General features: G+C 44.5%; 1 protein-coding gene across 12 annotated transcripts; it reads left to right on the top strand.

Moving 5' to 3' along the window:
* The first annotated feature begins 382 nt into the window (after positions 1 to 382).
* On the top strand, positions 383 to 19,034 carry tmpoa (thymopoietin a). Of its 12 annotated transcripts, XM_027272197.1 has the most exons (12): positions 383 to 1,063; positions 7,950 to 8,067; positions 8,999 to 9,145; positions 9,379 to 9,401; positions 9,432 to 9,548; positions 12,725 to 12,838; positions 14,109 to 14,240; positions 14,975 to 15,067; positions 15,635 to 15,817; positions 16,023 to 16,157; positions 16,387 to 16,487; positions 17,944 to 19,034. In XM_027272197.1, the coding sequence occupies exons 1-12, from the start codon at positions 821 to 823 to the stop codon at positions 18,362 to 18,364; spliced, it is 1,827 nt and encodes a 608-aa protein (XP_027127998.1). In that variant the 5' UTR covers positions 383 to 820; the 3' UTR covers positions 18,365 to 19,034. The 12 variants fall into 12 exon arrangements, with proteins under 12 accessions (XP_027127998.1, XP_027127997.1, XP_027127996.1 ...); XM_027272196.1 differs by having other exon boundaries at positions 390 to 1,063; positions 9,379 to 9,548; positions 14,112 to 14,240; XM_027272195.1 differs by having other exon boundaries at positions 390 to 1,063; positions 9,379 to 9,548.
* The last annotated feature ends 247 nt before the right edge of the window (positions 19,035 to 19,281 follow it).

The following is a 19,281-nucleotide window of genomic DNA, read 5'->3' as shown; positions in this document are numbered from 1 at the left end:
GTAATCAGAAATACTTCAGTATACAAACAAACAAAAAATTTTTTGTTACAATACTTCAGTATACAAACAAACAAAAACAACATGTAAACAAGTAACTAATCTATTAAACTATATATATATATATATATAATTTTTTTTTTTTTTTTTTTTCGAGGTATATAAAAGAACAAATTTACAGTTAAACAATGTGCAACAACTTCAAAAAGTGATTGACCACAGAAAAATATTTTAGTTTAAAATCAACACATTTATAATATAGATTTTTATATATTTGTAATATATTTTTGTATATAAAATATGTATGGACATTCTAAACTTTAGGTAATCAAAGCAGCGGGTTCATTCAACAGTGTCACTGACTCGTGACGTGCGCTTCATTTTCAATAGTTGTATGTTGGTTCCGCCAATGAGGAAGCTCCTTCTGACAGCGTCTGACCAATAGGAGCCCGTGTCTGCAGACAGTCACTTCCGGCCCGGGTGGTCCTCCCATGCTAGCTCCATGTAGCAGCAGCTGCTGAAGCTTTCTCCCGCGCTCACTTTCATTTCTGCATTCTTCTACGCGGAGGAGGAACCGAGAGCAACGACACACAGTCACACTCGTTTTCTGTTTCTTCTCCCTTCTTTTTTATTCCACACACTTCTCACCCCGTTAGCTCGTGTTTGTTGTGCTAATTAAGCCCAGTAAGAGGCGCTGGTTAGCCGCTCACACCGAGCCTCTCCTCCGCTTTCCCTCTTTTTTCCCTGTCTCTCTCTCTCGGTGTTAGCTCGCTAACTGAACCCAGGCGACGGTCGGTAGCTGTCCCTCCACCCTCACGCCGACATGCCGGAGTACCTGGACGACCCGTCTGTGCTCACCAAGGACAAGCTGAAGAGCGAGCTGCTGGCCCACAACGTGGAGCTTCCGAGCGGCAACCCGACCAAGGACGTGTACGTGCAGCTGTACCTGAAGAACCTGACCGCTCAGAACAGCAGGCATGTCACGGCCACCACTCTGGACGCCTTCTCCAGCGACGAGGACCTGCCGCCGCCCGTGGTCAGCAGCAGAAGCCGCTCCTCCGGCAGGGTGAGTTTAGTTATCTGTTTGGAAATGAACCTTGTTTTTTATTTCTTTTGCACGTGCATAACATTAGACAGCACGAGGGGTCCAAGTTTGGCTAAGTTGATTTAAAGTGACCGCAGCTCTGTAATGTCTTCAGCACAGACACATACACACAGCGATTATCACTGAGTATATGACTGTTTGTGTCTCTACAGTTATCAATGAATGTCGGGAATTATTCCACATGCTCAGCACAAGTAAGCAGAAGCTTCAAACTGCGTTTTAAGCTCAAATAATCGTTTAATCATCTGTTTTTGTAAGATCAAACATCTGCTTCGAGCACGCAATTTCCATCCACAGGAATGTTTGTGCTCAGGGTCCCGCCCAGAAAAGTCTTGTGTCTTTCCTCACCGAGGCTCAGGGTACAAACACATGCCTGATCAGCCACCATTCATTGTATCCCGGAGGACTTTGTTTTGAAATTACACTGTCAGTCATTTCCCCAGGGGACCCGTTCCATTCTTCTTCTCATTGTTCTCTGTAGCCCTGTTTGTAAACTCTGAGCTTTAAATCAAAACCTTGTGAACAAATCTGTGGCCGAACCATGATCAGACCCACAGACCACACTCACACGCTTAAACTTTCACTTCCTCCACAACTCATTTCACTCCGTCTGAGCTGTGAAGTGTTGGATTGTGTCCACCACACCTGCAGCCGACACACAGGTTCAGGCAGGCTGCTGTTAGTGGGTGTATCTGAGGTGCAGGCTGGGTGGGGTGTGTGTCCCTCATTCACATGATAATTGAATCAGTTTGTGCTCTGAGGGGACAAACAGGGGCCCGCCCTCACCTGTTGTTGTTGTTGTTATGTCAAATAAAATCACACCCGGACACAGAAACCGCTGAAGTGCAGGCGAAGAAGCTGATGGGCGTTTTCTCGTGTTTTTAATGAGTGGTGGTGTTGTTTTGGGTGTAGGGTCCTCTCTCAGTAACCCCCCCTCTGGTCACAGACTGCCTGCAGACTACAGGAGCCGCTCAGATCTGAAGTCTGCCTAGAGGTTTGTAGTACACTGTGTGGAGCTGTCTTGGATCATTTCCAGGCTTTTTACAAAGACCTGGCAGTTTGAAAGATGCTTAATTTAAAGCATTTAAAGGTTAGAGTTCAAATATACAAAATATAGAGTATTAAGTATTTTGATGACATTTTGTTGGATTGTGTGCTTGAAGTGTTTAAAACCTGAGACCTACTTCAAGTTGCTAATGTTGTTTGGCTGACAAAGCTGAACTTCAGAGGAGAGAACAGAGAGCCTGACAAACCCAGCACACCAGGGCAGTGTGGCTCAGCGTTCTGAGCATGCTTAGAAATCAAGAATTGAATTTGAATGTTTCATTTTTGTTGTCATATTTTTCTTTTAGATACTTCAAGTCCTCATTTCTTTCTTTCATTTGAATCATTTGCTTGTTTCTTCTGAACTTTAAATTTCCTGAAAAATCCTAAATATGTTCCGCCACGCTGTAGTAATTGATCTAAAATGTGTGTATCTGTTGTGTTTGTGTGGACATGTCTGGTCTGAGCTTGTTTAGGAGGCCGCTCTGTACTCCATGCCTGAATGAAAGGTGTTAGCAAAACAAAGGTGCTGAGTGACAAATGACAGGTCAAACGTGTGTCTGTGTGTGTCTCAGTCTCATTCATTCACTGCTGCCTGTAGTGTAGACACACAACATGTGCAGGTGTTGCACTGCAGCTGTTCCTCTTCTCTCTCTGTTGGTGTGTATTTGTGGGAGCAGCAGCTCTGCAGTGCATGTGTAGTGTATATGATTAGTCCATATAAATTCTGGCAGGGAGAGGGGACACTGTTTATAGTTGCCAGATGAGTCTCACCAGTTGATCGTGTGTGTGTGTGTGTGTGTGCGCGCGGTTTTATAAAGGGAACATTGAGTCTCTGAACGGGTAAGTATGTGATATGATACTGGAGATAATGGAAAGGTGTAGTAAGAGGAATGCTGGAGGTGTAGGAAGTTTGATCCAGGCTGCATCACTGCACTGGTGTGTGCTAAAACACAATGTGCTGCTCGTTTGTCACTCTGTGAATGAGTTCTGATGGAAGTTCAGCTAATGCAACAGACTTATTCAAACCTTCTGTAAACTGAATTATTCCTCCTTACACTTAAAACAATCCAGTAGAATGAATGGTGATAACAAAACATTCATTTGAGGAAAACTATTGGTAGACTATAATGTGTTGGACCTGAACACACGCTGATAGCAGCATGATGATGAACAGTTCACCCTCACTGTCTGCATCACTAAATATTCCGGGTGTTATTTATGGATGCAAAATTCTGGGAATTTTCAAAGTTGGAGAATTAAAGGGAATTTATTGGAATAAAGCAGGAATTTACAAAATTGAAGGTTGCCTCTTAACAGGGAACTTAAATATAGTTGATGAAAATATATTTTAACATAAGCTTGATAAAACAACCAGAATTCATGCAGGTCCACTTGAATATCTGCTATTCCTCAATCACATGCACATAGCACACTGCTTACTGCAGGGCTGTTGAGGCCACGCCCCCTACCTGCACAGGTGATTTCTGTACCTGGACCACACTTTAGAGCCCAGAGCACACAGAGACTATTGAAGACACACATTTGAGCTTGTGGACTACATAATATTGTTCAATAAAATAATTCAAACATGATAAAGTTCTACTTACAAATAAATCTGTTGAAATGTTTTTAATTGTTTTATTTTGCATGTCTGCTTATGACAAAACAAAATGTTTAGATTTATGTTTGGATATGATACATTTTGTTTAAATTACCCCCAATTTACACTCAATTCCCATAAATTTCAATAATTCCCATTGAGTTTCTGATTGATAATATTTCCCAAATTCCAGAGCTTAACTGTCCATGGAAAGTTTCTGGAAATTTACCATAAACTTTCCACCCTTTTGCAACCCTAATGTTTAAGTTGTGCTCTTGGATTCTCAGCAGAACAATGAATTCCAGCAGTGAGTCAGATTTGTAAAAGGAGGAAGTATGAAAACTCCAAACTTTGTCCACCACTCCTGCAGCACGGTCTGTCTGTGTTTGCTCCATATGGGCAGGAACAGGACAGGAAATGGGTTAGCAGGCGTGGTGAGTTCAACAGATCCCATCCTTCAATAACAGAATAAACACAGATAGTTGATAACTACAGTACGCTCCAGTTCAGTCCCCATGAAGGCAGACGTGATGTTGGTGTGTCTGACACAGTCATGTTTTCAGTGTTTTCAGCTATTCTTCATGGTATTTCAGAGTTTGGCATTTCCTGATAAAAAGTCATTGGTTGATGACATCGTCCTGCGCTCAGGGGCGTGTATTAATTTTCCATCCAATGAAACTTCCTGTTTGATCCAGTCTGAGTGACTGTGAGGACTGCTACAGTCACTGATTACTGCAAAGCACAGCTTTAGAACTGTATTCACTGATTTACTTTATTCCCGACGGTCAGATAGCTTCAGCCTAACCACTCGCACTAGAACCGGGTTCAGCAGCCGGACTGGGTTCCAGCACAGTCTCTGAGACCAACAGGGAATAACGTTTCACTACAGAGACAAACCCAGCAAGAAAACCACCTCAGTAGGCTCCTGTGTCCTCGCTGGTTTCAGAGGCTGTGTTTGGTCTCGGGTCTGACCCTGGTCAGGAACATGCTGAAACACTCGCTCATAGTGCCAGCTGCTGTACATCGTGGTGTGCTGTGTTAATATCCTCCGTACCTAACCTTTTTACAGGAAAGGTGTAAAAACCAGAAGTAAACTCTACAAGAACTTCATTTCCTGTTTTGTGGGAACTTTAAGGTTGGAATAACCAGGAAGAAGTTAGGAGCAGGCGGTGCTGTTGTCTCAGTGGAATTTGACTCTTCATTGAGGAAATAGTTGTGTAGGTGTTTAGGTGTGTGTGCACATGTGTGTGTAGTAAATAGTTAAAGGCTGTGGAAGGCCGCGGCTCGTGTGCGATGAGTTTTCCCTTGTTTGAAGGCCTTGTAGTGTTTACTTTGTGAAACCTGATGCTCACATGTCTGCGTGATTATTACCTGCAGCTGGAGGAGGAGGAGGTGGAGGTGGGGTGGACAGAACACGCAGCTCAGAAATTCATTCCTTACATTTTTGAAACAGTTGCCTGAAGGAAGCGTGATGGCTCACATACTCTGTGCTGCTGTGATAGTGAACTTTGGGAGAATCGGTTCTAAGCATGAAGACTGTGACCGCACTAAGACAAACAGTCGTGGGTCATCTCAGCAGAGCAGACTCTGGTTAACCACACACCCTCCATTGTTACTCAGCCAAGCAGCGGGTTGCGTCATGCAGCCGCAGGTCCTGGCATGTGTCGCCCTCAGACTACTCGCTGGAGGTTTTGTAAAGGAAAGTGTGACAGGGTTTGTAGTGAGCGTACTCCACAGAGCTCAGGCAGAGCCGTGAGCTCACAGCTCAGTTATGCCTTTAAAGGCCAGGGTGTGGTCTACAGAGACGCCTCCTCCCCTCCCCTCCCCTCCCCTCCTCCTTTCCCGCTCTCTCCAGCTCCGGCTGCTGTTGTTATAAAACAGCCTGGCTGGCGTCCAGTCCAAACCCTGCTGAGGGCCCACGAGAGCCAGACAAGCTCCGTCTGTACGTCTACATTTGTCACATGCCGCGGCAGCTTCTTTCCACATCGTCCCTGCATTCCTCACATGTTCTCTTCATCGTCTTTGTTTCCAGATGTTCTGAGAGTGGATCTTTTTGTAGTCAAGCTGAGCATACACGCAGGACACACAACTGCAGGCTGTAATGTGGTTTTCATTCTTCATATGTCAGCATTAATTCACACATTCCACAGCCAATGATTTTTAATGTGAAGCAGTAAGGATGCATGATGATTTAAGAATCTAGATCTGTGGTCTGACATCACGTTGTTAACACATCTTTAAATGTTCATTATGTTTTTCTAGTAAAGAACAAAGTTCTCAGACATATTTTGGCTGTTGAACATCAGTACATCGAGTTCTCTGCAGTGATTTAGAAGTTTTCTTCCCTCAAGTTGATAAAAGCCACGTTGCACGTTGAATAATACATAATAAGAACATTCTCCCAGTACCACTGATCATTTATCGGCCTGATAATCATTGTGCTTCCTCAGGAAGTAGCTGAAGCATGCTCGTGCCAATTTCCATATCCATGCTGCCATAATAGAAATATTTCCATACATACTACCATGTGATTTGACTGTGGCTCACAGAGAAGGCTCTGATGTTTTCTTGTGAAAGCTGTCAGTTCACGTCAGTGAAGGGACACACACAATAGATATTTAACAGATAAATGTTACATAGTCCTCTTTAAAAAAAAAAAAAAAAGCATTAACCTAAATCCAAATCATTCATTTGATTTCTATTGTAAATAAATATGTTCTGTCATCTGTCTTTCTAAATCCCATGTGTTCATAAGAAATGAGACCTTACTGTCCATGTTTCCAGTGGAAAGTGTCATAAGATAACATGATGGACAGCGCAGTGACAGTGCAGCTGTTTGCATTGATGGTGGCTGTTCCTGTGCAGCAGCTGCAGGAGGTGTGGAGTCAAACAGTGTGATGGAGCTTTTCAAGGTTTGTACTGAAGTGAGACCTGTTGCAGTGCGTTCACACACACAGGTATATAAAGGCAGACTGTCTGCAGCCTGTACTGAGTGTGAAGCTCGGGTCATGTGCACGTTGAGCATGTGATTGATTTACTGCACTCTGAATGTAACTCTGGGAACCAAAGCCAGCCCTGCTGCTTGTCACTATTTTCTCAGCATCATATTGTCTTTGAGCAAGCAGTCTTTGGGACGTGTTTATGAGAAAGGATCAGTTTACAAAGGCTGGCATCCTGTCACTTGCGGTTAGGTCTGGTCCGGTTCGGTCCGGTCTAGTCTGGTCTGGAACACTGACTGCACACAGACACACAGTGTAGTGGAGAATCACGTGTACCGCCCTGCAAACCATGTCTGTCTCCATTTTAGATGATATCAGAACTTGACCTCGAGCACACCGTTGCACTGATGCACACTTCAGTCTGCTTCCTAACATAGAATCATGTGCATCTGTGATATCACATCGTGTTTGAGCAACAAACATTCTGCTCTCGACCAGAGGCTGAGGAGGAGGGCTTCATTTGAGAGGCAGCTGGCTTCAAACACAAAGTCATTTCGTGTGTGTGTGTGTGTGTGTGTGTGTGTGTGTGTGTGTGTGTGTGTGTGTGTGTGTGTGTGTGTGTGTGTGTGTGTGTGTGTGTGTGTGTGTGTGTGTGTGTGTGCTATGAAACGCCTTCAGCATCTGCTCAGACGCTGCCTCTTTTTTCCCCCTGGCTTGACTTCATCTTCAGGAAATTGAAGGAAACTCTTGAAGCTTCTCTTCCTCACCGCGTGCATCAATCCACACTCCACATTTGCCTCCACCTATTTGTTTCACCTAGATCATCTGTGGAATGAAGGAGTTGTAGATGTAGGAAAAATAAAAGTTGCATTCTTGAATAACTGCGTTCATTTGGGATCATTGAAAACAGCGCTGTGTGTAATGAACAACCTGTTGAACAGGCTTCTGTAACTGTCGGCAAACAGCTCTGCTCACACTCTGAATTGGGACAGCTCAGCTTCACAGGGGGGTGTTGGGGTGAACCTGTGGACAGGGTGGAACCTGTCTGTCAACTGAGCAGCAGTCCTGTTATTGAATTCTTATTTTGATCACTGATCAGGAATTCTTCATTGGACTTCTTTGGCATATGTAAAATAAAAATCATGTGTGTTTGTATTGTGTCAGCAGGTGGCGCATTAACAGCCCACACACACACACACACACACACATTCTCTGGGTGTCATTATGACGAGTTTTCTGCTGCCCTGTCCTCCCCCCACAGAAAGCCACCAGGAAAACAGACAAGGTCCAGCCAGACGAGCTGGACGTGACCATGCTGAGCGACCAGGGCCTGAAGGATGAGCTGCTCAAACACGGAGTGGACGCCGGGCCCATTGTGGGTGAGTGTTGATGTGGATCATCTGACATCTGCCCTCAGCGCACGGATCCATGACTGTGCTTCACACACTGGGTAGCGGTGTGTTGGTGCTACACACTCCACACAGGTGATGGAATTCACAAGTGACTGTGGAATGTGTTGGTCCATCAGCTTAAAGGAACCGCTCACATCCCTAACCCTCTGAACTCCACTGCTCCTTTTTACTACAATGCTTTATCTTTTGATAGTTTTCTATACCATACATGCAGTGACGTAATAATATAATTTCTAATGTAGTAGTGGAGGCTTGGCTCTCCACTGTTGAGCTGAGTGAAGGTATGTGAGTGTGTCCTTGTTGGTTTTGGCTCTGGTTTTGTGGTTTGCATAGCACTCATATCACTACATACAAAACTATGTATCAGGACTGGATATGTTGACAGCAGATATAAATAATCTGACTGAACAGAAACAAAGTGTTTAGGAGAGCTACATCCGTGACCTCTGAAAACAAACACCTCGATAACTCAAGAATACTGAGTCATTTTCATTGATACTTTTTTTTTTTTTTTTTTTTTTTTTAGTCACTGTAAAACTCATTTATGGGAGCTGATAGATTTTCATTCACACACTTGAGTACTTGGTCAATTAGCCAATGAATCCATTAGTTATAGACTATAAAATAAATCAACTATTTCAATGATAATGAATTAAGTAATTTTTCACCATTTTCTGAAACTAATAATAGAGAAAATGATCAACAGATATATCAGCACTGAGCCATAGTGAGTCAATGATAAGAGTGAATCAACACAAGCCCAGAGTAGTACCAGAAACCAGAGGCGAGGCTGGGCTAACATGGCGCTCGTCATGCCGGTGAACAGAACATCAGAAAGTGAACAGCGTTTCTGTTTGATGATGACTTATCAAACGTCTCCATCCGCTCCTCCTCCCAGCAACTACCCGTAAACTGTACGAGAAGAAGCTGCAGAAGCTGCTGGACGACGGCCCTGCCCAGCCGCCGCCACAGCTCACTGTCACAGAGATCCAAGTCAACCACAATGGCAACTCTGAACCCGACGTGTACAGCGACAAGGAGGACGGTGAGAACACACACACACACGTCAATGTTAAAGGCTGAATGTGTTCACGTTATTAGGACCTTTATTTTGAAGGAATCAGGATGTTCTCTCACTTACCCATAAAGCTTTGTGTTTACACTGAGGGCTACTGTCCAAAGCATACAGTTCACCTTCAGATTCATGTCTGGGCTGTCTGGAGGGTAAGACACAAACTCACTGATGTAAACTGAGCAGGCTCTGCTGTGTTTTGTCAGAAGTGACAGCAGCACCTGAACCTGAACCTGAACCTGAACCAGAGCCTGTGGCAGAACCTGAACCAGAGCCTGTGGCAGAACCTGAACCAGCTCCAGTGGTGGAGAGACCACTGAGGAGCCGAGGGAAGACGCCCATCACCACCCGCACCCGCAGCAGCCAGCACCACACGGTAAGAAGCTTCAGTCTGTACGCCTTCACACGGACGCTCCACTCCCTCTGGACTCTGTGATTAGAGGCCACTTGATAGAAGTTTTTCTGCTTTGTTGTCATGTAGGGATGGGAATTGATAAGATTTTTATGATTCCGATTCCATTATCGATTCTGCTTAACGATTTCGATTTTTTCATCTGCTTTATCGATTCTCATTTGGGAAAAAAAGAACAGTTTGATCAGCATCAACTTTGTTTAGTTAGCAGTACCACGACCTTACAAAACCAACAGCGAGGTCAAAAGAGGCCTGTAGCATGTTTTACAAAGAAGCACATCGTGCTAACATGGTAGGCAGTGTGTTATTTACCTTCCGTAGTAACATTCATTTAAAAATATTGCATGTTGTGTGCGCAAATGTTTCTGCATGTTCATCGTGTTCCCTCCCGACGCTGTTATCTCCACTTTGCAATGATTGCAAGTCGCCCATTGCAGTCTTTTTTGGTAAAATGCAGCCAAACTTTGTAGCCCGAGTGGGTGACATTGTTGACTACTGTTTGCACTGATTGCGAAACTTGCGTAAGTTACGTGCTGTAATTTGTCGTGCTTGCTGGAATCGAGCATGCGACGGTATTCCTGTTTTCTGGAATTGATAAGAGAATCGTTAGATAAACTACCAAACGATTCCATGGAAGTGAAACCCACGGAACCGGTTCTTGTTGTCGATTCCCATCCCTATTGTCATGGTGATCATATTGCCACATTCATTGTTTGTGTTGTACTTCCTGAGTGGGTGAATAGTGTTGCTCACACTCCCTGATGTCTGTACTAGTTTGCATGTTGACAGTGTGTCATTCCAGTTCTATGAACACTGACCACCATGCATTGATTTTCTATATTCTTTTACTCAAATCTGATTAGCTGTGCCCCTTCTCCCTCCATGAACAAACACATGGACACGGAGTGTCTGTGATTGGCCCCTCCTCTCTGTGCACACTAATGAAAACCTGGTCCTGAGTGGGAGGAAGGGCTCTTTATGTTTCAGCATCACCAACACAAACCTTTTCAAATGGGATGTGTTCAAGTTCCTCTATGTTCTTAACACTGTCCATCTTAGAGTCAAGTCAAGTGTGTTTTGTTGTCATGTCAACCATATATTCAGCACACAGTGAAAGTGTCAAAGACCATGGAGCTCCATGGAACACAGTGCAGACACAACACGTAACAAAACAATGGCTACCAAGGTGCTGTTCAAGTCAATTATTAGCAAGCATGTATGCAGCACAGCTAGTAAAGAGTTCTGTTACCTGTCTGGATTTGGTTAAAGGGAACGGTCAGTGTTAGATCTTACCTTGTTATGGGGACACAGAGCAGCTGTATGTTTGTGTTCAGGAAGACAGAAGCCTTTCTCATCTTTACTATGGTAAGCGAGGTCAGAGATAGGACTGTTTATGACTGTACATAATGTAGACTCTACAGTCAGACAGCAATAAAATGTAAACAGATTTCCTTATTTTCTGAACGCAGAGTGGTTGTGTCACTGTGCTGAGGCCACAGATGAGCACTGAAGCAGCATCATACTGTATAAAGCATGGACAGAACATGAGTGAAGTCACACACAGGTTTCCAAAGAGCTGTTTTGTAGTCGAGAATATGTGTTGCTCTCCGTCACCATGTTGACTGTACTGCTTCTTTTGCCTCACGGCTGATCTAAATATCGGCAAAGGTGTGAATCGTCAGCCGAGCTGAGAAGGGTGGAAAGACACCTGGTGACACCACTTACCTGTCAATCAATGAATTCTGAATTCTGTGTATCTTTTAAAAGAAAGAAAAAGTTAAGAGGCAGGAGCAGCAGTAAAATGCTAACTGTAACTATTAACTGTGATGGAGATATGACTAAAGGTGGTGATCATGATCATCATAATAATATGTAGTGCATTTAGTTGTAGCCATGATCCATGAGAACCTTTTTCACACAGTGTTCACTGTCTATTTTGCTCAACCACTTTCGTCTTTTGGATGTCACTATATGTCAGACCCGTTCAGTCTGAGCAGACCCGCGGCCTGAACCAAGTCCCCTGTTTTAATGAAGATGAACGTGGAAAGCTGTTTTCACTGCAGTGCCTCATTTGGTCTGAATCAGCTGCAGTCATTTCCTTTTTTGGTCTCATATTTTAAATAAGGAAAATTTGTTTCCTGCACAGTTCCTCATTGCTGTCATAACATCAGATCACATCGTGTGAAAAAAAGTTTCACGTTCACACAGCTGTTCCTTCACTTCACCGTGCTGGATTTCCTCTTCACACCACGTTCTAACGTTCCACTTTTTGGTATCACGAAGAACAACCTGAACACTGGCACACAGGGTGGAGTGAAAGCCAGATCACTTCAGTCTCCAGCAGTTTTTCCACCGTCCTCCACAAGGCCGAGCTGCTGTTACTAAAGCAGGTATGATGGGACAGCCAGCAGCTGGGTTGATTATACTTTCCTCGGACACCGCCAAAGGAAGTGTTTTTTTCTTTCTTTTTATTGGAGCACAGTCCCACCCACCTCACGGGGCCTGCAGGTTCAAAGCATCAGTGCTGCTCAGAGCACATGATGTGGATTAGCTGCCGCCAAGCTTCACACTCCTTCACTCCAGTCCTGATGTCTGTCTCTTCCTTCCACCTTTTGTGTATTCAAAGTTCACCTTTCTGCACAGTTGTTATGGTGATCATAAAACCTCCACCCTCTGTCCGTTTCATATAGTCTAAAGTGTTATCAGACCCTGCCTGGATGGGCTCATTGCCACATGTGAGCAGTGAAATACAGCAGAGCTCCTCCTGCTGTTCACACTGTGAACGTGCATCTGTTGAGCTGAGGCCCAGAGGAATGAGGGCCACGTGAAAACTGAGGGTCTGCCAGCAATGACCTGTGTGTGTGTGTGTGTGTGGTTGTGTCTGTGTGTTCTGTTCTGTTCTCCTTTGTGTAATCACATTAAGAGAAGGTAATGAGTTGAGTTTATCATGTGACCTTTGCTCTGGCAGCTGCTTTAATCTCCCTCTCTGCTGTAAAGTTGTGACCATTGAAATGTTTTTCATGTCAGCTCTGTGTGTTAACACTTAACCACATGATTCTGGTGGTTATATTATTGTTTTCCACATCTGGACTCAAGGTAAAGTCTCACTGTCTGCTGGTGCGTGCATACCATGTGTGCAGAGAGACCAGTTGATGGATCAGGAAGGTGGTGGGGATGATGATGATGATGATGATGATGAAGACGAGCCGACCATACATGTAAAGCGCAAACCCAGGAGGTTATCCCACAGAGTGGTACTGTCCTCCACACATCAACTCTGTAACTGATTAAAGTCACTGGTGTCCAGTTCCACTCTGCTCGGGGGTCTTTGTCCACCTTCACACATGGCTTCAGAGAGGTGCGTCTTATTCCTCCATTTGTCTCCAAGCTGCCAGATAGATGTCCTCGGTATACGATAGTAGGGTGGGGCAAGTATCCAGTCAAGATGTGCGTGAAAGTCCAGTGCAGCCCTCACTAGTCCACACCACCAATACCAGTCACACTTTACAGAATCAGAACAATCAGGCCTTACCTAACTCAACATGCTACTCAACTCATACAAACTAGATTACTGTACCGTCCTCCCGACGGGGCTCCCAGCCTGCACAGTGAAACCTCTGATGATCCAGAACGCGGCGGCTCGTCTGGTCTACAACCAACCCAAAAGGTCACGTACCCCGCTGCTCATCGAGCTACACTGGCTACCTGTAGCAGCCTGTATTAAATTCAAATCGCTCATGCTGACTACAAAGTTATCTCTGGTACTGCACCCACCTACTTGAGCATCCTCATACAGACATATGTTACCTCATAACCGTTACGCTCCTCCGGTAAAAAAACAACGCCTGGCTCTGCCACCTGTTCACTCAGGGCAATCCAGACTTTTTGGTGGAACGTCCAACCAGTTCCTACCAGATCAGATGGTAGGATGTAAAATGTAGTCTGTTCAACTAATTATGAACAATTCCAGTTAACAGTTTGTTACTGCAGTCAGCTGATTTCACTCTCTAACCTCACACAACAAATGTGTCAGAGGAAAAGGACGGTAGGCCTGGCACTGAAAAGAAAGTATCCAGAGTATGGTTAGTTCTGATTAAATTAAGCAGTGAGAAACTATCAATCACATTATGAGATACCTGTTGGCCTCACTGTACATGTGACTGACATGGTATTTAAATGAGCTTAGCTTCTCTCTGATGGCTGTAACAGTATCCTCTGTAACTTCACATCATCATGATGTCATGTCATGCCATGAGAGTCTCTCTCTCTCTTTGTGATCTCTCAAGCTGTCTTCTGGCAGGAAGTTATTGTCCATATGTTTTCCATTTCAGTCCAATCCCAAAGCATCCGGTTCAAACTGGTTTGGAATCTTCCAGTTCAGTGACAAGGTTTCAGCTCGTCTTTCCTTCATTCTTCCCTCTGTTTTCTTCTTTGCACCTCGTCTCTCATTTGTCCTCTCTCCTTGTAAATACTGCTTCCTGTCCTCCTTTCCTTTGTCCTTATCTCCCGGTTCTTCAATCCCAGCAGATAGTGCCTGAGGATCTCAGACCTGTGTTGACAGAACAGGTCCAGTTGCAGTCTAACAGGAGGGTTCATCACAGGCTGGACAGTCCAGCTCAGGCTGAACCTCCCTCCACCTCAACCAGACCTGCTCAGGTAGTTCTGGGCTGTTTGTTCCCTCACTGATCCCTGCATGGACTCACTGCTCTGTTGGTCTCCACTCGTAGTGGAAGATGTTTACACTGTTTCTTGTCGTCTCGTCTCATCTCATTTGGCAAATCTGTGCTTCATTAACCCGGCTGCTGGTTCCATTCCATTAATTTCTTTGAAGACACAGCCTTCATGAAAGTTTGGGGCGGTTTGATCTTTCACCACTTTATTTTCCTGTATCACTTGTTGGTGCCTTGCTGATGCGGCTGCCTCCAGAGTCTCCAGTGAAGATTGCTGACCAGAACATGTGTTAGGTCTGTAATGCTCCTGGAATCCCTCGCTTGAAGGTGCCCTCACTTTGCTCCTTTCTGGGTGGACTTCTTGAAATCAGAATTTTGAGTTGGTAAGGATGACCACTTCAGAATCCCATGGCCTCCCTGGTCCCACTCACTGGTCTTTTGACTTTACAGTTGGGTGGTATAAATAAGATCACATTTTGTCTTGCACTCGGTTGCGCACACAAATGGTGAGAGGAGTTTCCACCCTGTTGACGTTCTGCTGGTCAGACACTGTGGCATGGGATTGTGATCGTCTGTCATGCAGCACGTTGTTAGATGTTCTGAAGAACTTTGTTAAACACACGTGGAGGCATAACCTGCTTTGATTGTGGGCACAAAGAATCTGTCTCTGATTGCAAAGTTCTTGGATCCTAAAAGGAAGCGTGTGTTTGAAACCTGTAGCTCCAAGAGGAAGAACCGTGGCTCCATCTTCCCAAAGCGACAAAGGACTTGTCTCAGAAGCCAGTCGCTCTGCTCAACACTGCTCTGCTCGAGGTCAGCCTTCTGTCTGTTTGCCATCGGTCTTAACCCAAAGGTGTTTTATGCAGAATCTCATTCAGCATGTCCACAACGGTTGAACATGGAAGTTGTTCCTTACTCTGGAGTGTTAGTTAGCCAGTGTTAATGCAGATTAGACGTGACTTTGACTTTTGTAGAACTTTTTCTAACTTTCTTGTTATAAAGTCGTTTGGAAATGTGAGTACAAAGTTACGCTCGCTTTACCTGTCTGACAACGTTTGATAAGAGAACTGATGTTATGGATGAACTCTAACATCTGAAGTTAAAAAAAAAAAAATTAAAAAGCACTACACTAGAGCACTACAGAAGAGCTGCATTTTTAGCATGTCAGGTGTGTGAGGGGAAACTGGCGATGAGCCTGAATTCTGATTCTCTTTGTTCTTGTGTTGGTGTCTCAGGGACCTGAGCCAAAACTTGAACCTTTAAGGCCAGCAGCCAGGGTGTATAGAATGAAATCTGTGTTCTGTCTGTGTTTGAATGTTTTTATTTATTGGCAAGTTCCTCCTGTGTCCCTTTCATGTTTGTATGTATCTAATAATCCAGTCAAAGAGTCTGCCTAAAGAACAGAGTCCACGACCGGCTGCCAAACCATCCAGACCCACCAGAGTGGAGCCGCTCACCTTTACCACTATGTGTGACATTTCCCCCATTAAGAAACCAGAGGCCCACTGGTTTCTGTCCTCAGACCAGTCTGGATCTAAGCCCAGCAGCGTCTCTGCAGCATGGGTACAGCTCTACTCACACTACTGAATGGTGTGCTGTATGTGTCACTTGAAGTTTATAGTCCACGGTGGTTAAACTTGAATCGGCCGTGTGTGTGTGTGCGTGCGCAGCTGTTAAGGGTCTCTGCAGCAACACTTGTGTGACAGCTGAGGTTTTGTGTGGGTAAACCTTGTGGACACACTCACACACACACATTGTCTGTGAGCAGCAGAGCTGTACCCCTCCAGACGTGCTGCTGCTGAGAAAGAGGCAGCAGAAAATGTCCAGCTTCCTGTCCACGTGCAGCCCAGCGAGGACGCTCAGCTCTGCATCCACACTGTCCACGGACGCGTTACTGAGACAGGTAGAATGTTGCATTGTGGGCACGGTGCTCTGCGTCACATTCACATGGTGCTTCAGTGATCAGTGGTGACATGGTGAGAGGTGTCTGATATCAGGCAGGGGGCCCTCTGCTGGTCCAAGCATGCACCCACAGGTGACTGTGGTGACAGTGTGGAATCTGTTAAAGAGGCCTGCTGAAGCTGACTGATGTCTTCATGGAGCTTTAAATCATCTCCACGTTTGGTCTGTAGGTGGAGAAAATTGCAGCCAGCGAACAACCTCGGAAAGTGGAGGAGACTGACGTTCTGAAGGAGCTCTTTCACAACGACATCAGCTCTCCAACAGGAATCACGTAAGTGACCGCAGTGAATGACTTTACTGTCTGTCAAACATGAGGACAGGTTAGCAGAGCTTCAAGCAGCACTCAGACATCTTCACATATTCAACTTATGACCACTAATAATGACAGAACAGAACACATTTATGAAGCTGACTCACACATTTCAATGTTTCAATTTCCACCCAATCACTGAAGAAACACAAGAGCTGAAATGCACTGAGGCGAGACATCTTCAAGAAACGTCCAGCTGCCTATGATAACCTTCAATTGATACCCTAACCTCAGAATAAGGCTGGGTGATATGGACCAAAAGTCATATCTCGATATTTTTTACCTGAATGGCGATACTCGATATATATCCATATACATTACATACACATTTTTTTCTGTGGCCGGATAATTTCATACGTCTATTAATAATGGCCCGCCTGTAAATCTCACTCCCACCTCTCATACTACAAATCCCACAGTACACTGCAACAGCTGACACAGGTCAAGACCTGTGCACCACCTCTAACCCCGCTGCCTCAGTTGTTTACACACTAATCAGTGGTCCAGTTGACAACTTAGCGACCCTGTCATTGTATTTAGTGACTTTTCAGACCCTCTATCCATTTGTTTTTTCCCCAAAAGCAACTAGTGACAAATCTAATGACTTTTTCTGGAGTTACTGGAGACTCTGACATGACGACATCAACGAGCAGACAGAGGGAGAGGAGAAATAAAAGCCAACTGGCGGCTCAAGGCAAAAAATGTATAGTCATTTTAATGCAAAAAAGACTATATCCATATTAATGATATGGTCTCGTACTATATCGCCTTTGAAAATATATCTTCAATATGTAGATTAAAATATCGATATATCGCCCAGCCCTAAATCAGAAATAATAAGAAGTTAAGTGACACTTTAAACACACACACACAGCTTTGTTGTTGTTGGTTGTATCACATAGAGTGGATCTGCTAGGCATGAAATAAAACAGCCTCTATGATTCTCCTGAAAAGTAGACTGTGGACAGCTTGGATGCCTTGAATCTTTAAGAAATCATCAGATCAGTCATGTGCTGGCTGCTATGATCGGTCCAGTTAGTCTGTTGGTGCTGATGATCAAAATGTTCTAGATAAAAATTTGCTGTTGATGATAAATAAGCATGTAGAATCTCTTGCAGTGTAGGAAGGACTGCACTTTATGTACGCTGCATCCAGATAAGGGTGATGATAGTTGTTGAGACGTCACAGCAACAACAGGACTGCGTGATCATGTATACGTGACTTCATGACTTCATGGGACAGAAGCACATCAGTATGAGTTCAAACAGAAATGTTTTCACACAGTGACATCATGTCTGTACTCATCATTCTCTTGGACAGACTAATAACATGCTGAATTCTTTCCTTGAACAGTAACAGTAAAGCGCTGTATGAACTGCAGATGTGAAGTGATGTGTAAATTCATTGTGTCTTATAGCGCCACCTGTCGAAGACCCATTCGAGGAGCGGCCGGTCGCCCGGTGAAGTCCAGCGACCTGTGGAACAACGAGAACTCCATCTTCTCGCCAAAAACCACCAAGACCACCAGCTCATCCTCGTCGTACACAGAGAGCCGCACCGTCAACAGAGTCACCAGCTTGCCCCCCTCCATCTCCTTCAACTCCTCTACCTCCGCCTCCTCTTACTCCTCTGCCTCCTCCTCCTACAGGCCTCTGTCTGCAGCTCCCCCTGCAAGTCAGCCCAAAGCAGCGCGCCGCAGCATGTCCCTGTGGATAAAGCTCTTCCTGCTGGCCATCGTGGCTGCCTTCCTGTTCTTGGTTTACCAAGCCATGGAGACCAACTCCATCAGCCCTTTTGGTAACACAGACACAGAGGTGGCTGATGGCAGCACCGCATAGAGCCCAGGAAGTGTCTGAGGGGGAACAGAAGCCTGCCTGCTTCTGTTGTTTCATCTTTTTTTAAGTGTGAATCTTCATGTAGCCGTTTTGTTGACGGGCGCTGTGAAATGACCTCTGATATGTTCGCCCGTCTTCCTCCATATTTGATCTCTCTTCTTTTCTCCTTCATGTTTGAATCAGTTTTCAGAGAAGCCGTTTGTGACACTTGAAGGATCTCCAGGACCCCATGTGAAAGGACAGTAGTGCCTCTGTTGCCGTTTCAGTCTGTGAGGTTACAACAAAGCCAGTCACCACCCAACTCTGAGAAACAGTAGCTTTCATAGAAACACGTGGACTCTTTATTATTATCATGTTCATTTTTCATGTCATAGCTGCATGGTATGTGTGTGTGTTTGTACTGGATGAGTGTTGAGTTTTTTTTCTTCACACCTGGCCTTAGTGTCTGTCTCTCTGTCATTAACAGCTGTATTTAGTTTTCTGCTTTACTCGACCATCTTTGTTAATGAGACAGGGAGGCTCGTTAGAATCCAGTGAATCAGTGATCTTAGACATGACACATGAATATTTTCCTAATGTTCTCTTCTAATAAAGGTGAATGTTCTTATGTATTCCACTTAATTATGTATTCACTGTCACAAATATTGAATAAACTCAAACTTTTATGTTGTTATTGTGCCTGTCAGACTGTTTTGTTCAAGTGCACAGAAGTATCTTTCTAAAATGCCACAAATATCTGTAGTGTTGTTGTCGTGTGTAGATTTGACCAAAGCAAACGTGTATCAGTATAAACGACAGATGTGGGGGAGCTGACAGGCTAAACCGGGCTGAAAAGTGTTACACAATGACTGACAACAGACTTGCTACATTACCGTGTCTCATAGCTGCATTGTTAAATTCTTCTATGAAAAGAGAATCCA

This window comes from Larimichthys crocea, chromosome XX (assembly GCF_000972845.2).
Source record: "Larimichthys crocea isolate SSNF chromosome XX, L_crocea_2.0, whole genome shotgun sequence".
Taxonomy (NCBI): Eukaryota; Metazoa; Chordata; class Actinopteri; family Sciaenidae; genus Larimichthys; species Larimichthys crocea.
The sequence above is the reverse complement of the archived record's forward strand: the minus strand, read 5'-3'. Positions and strand labels throughout refer to the sequence as shown.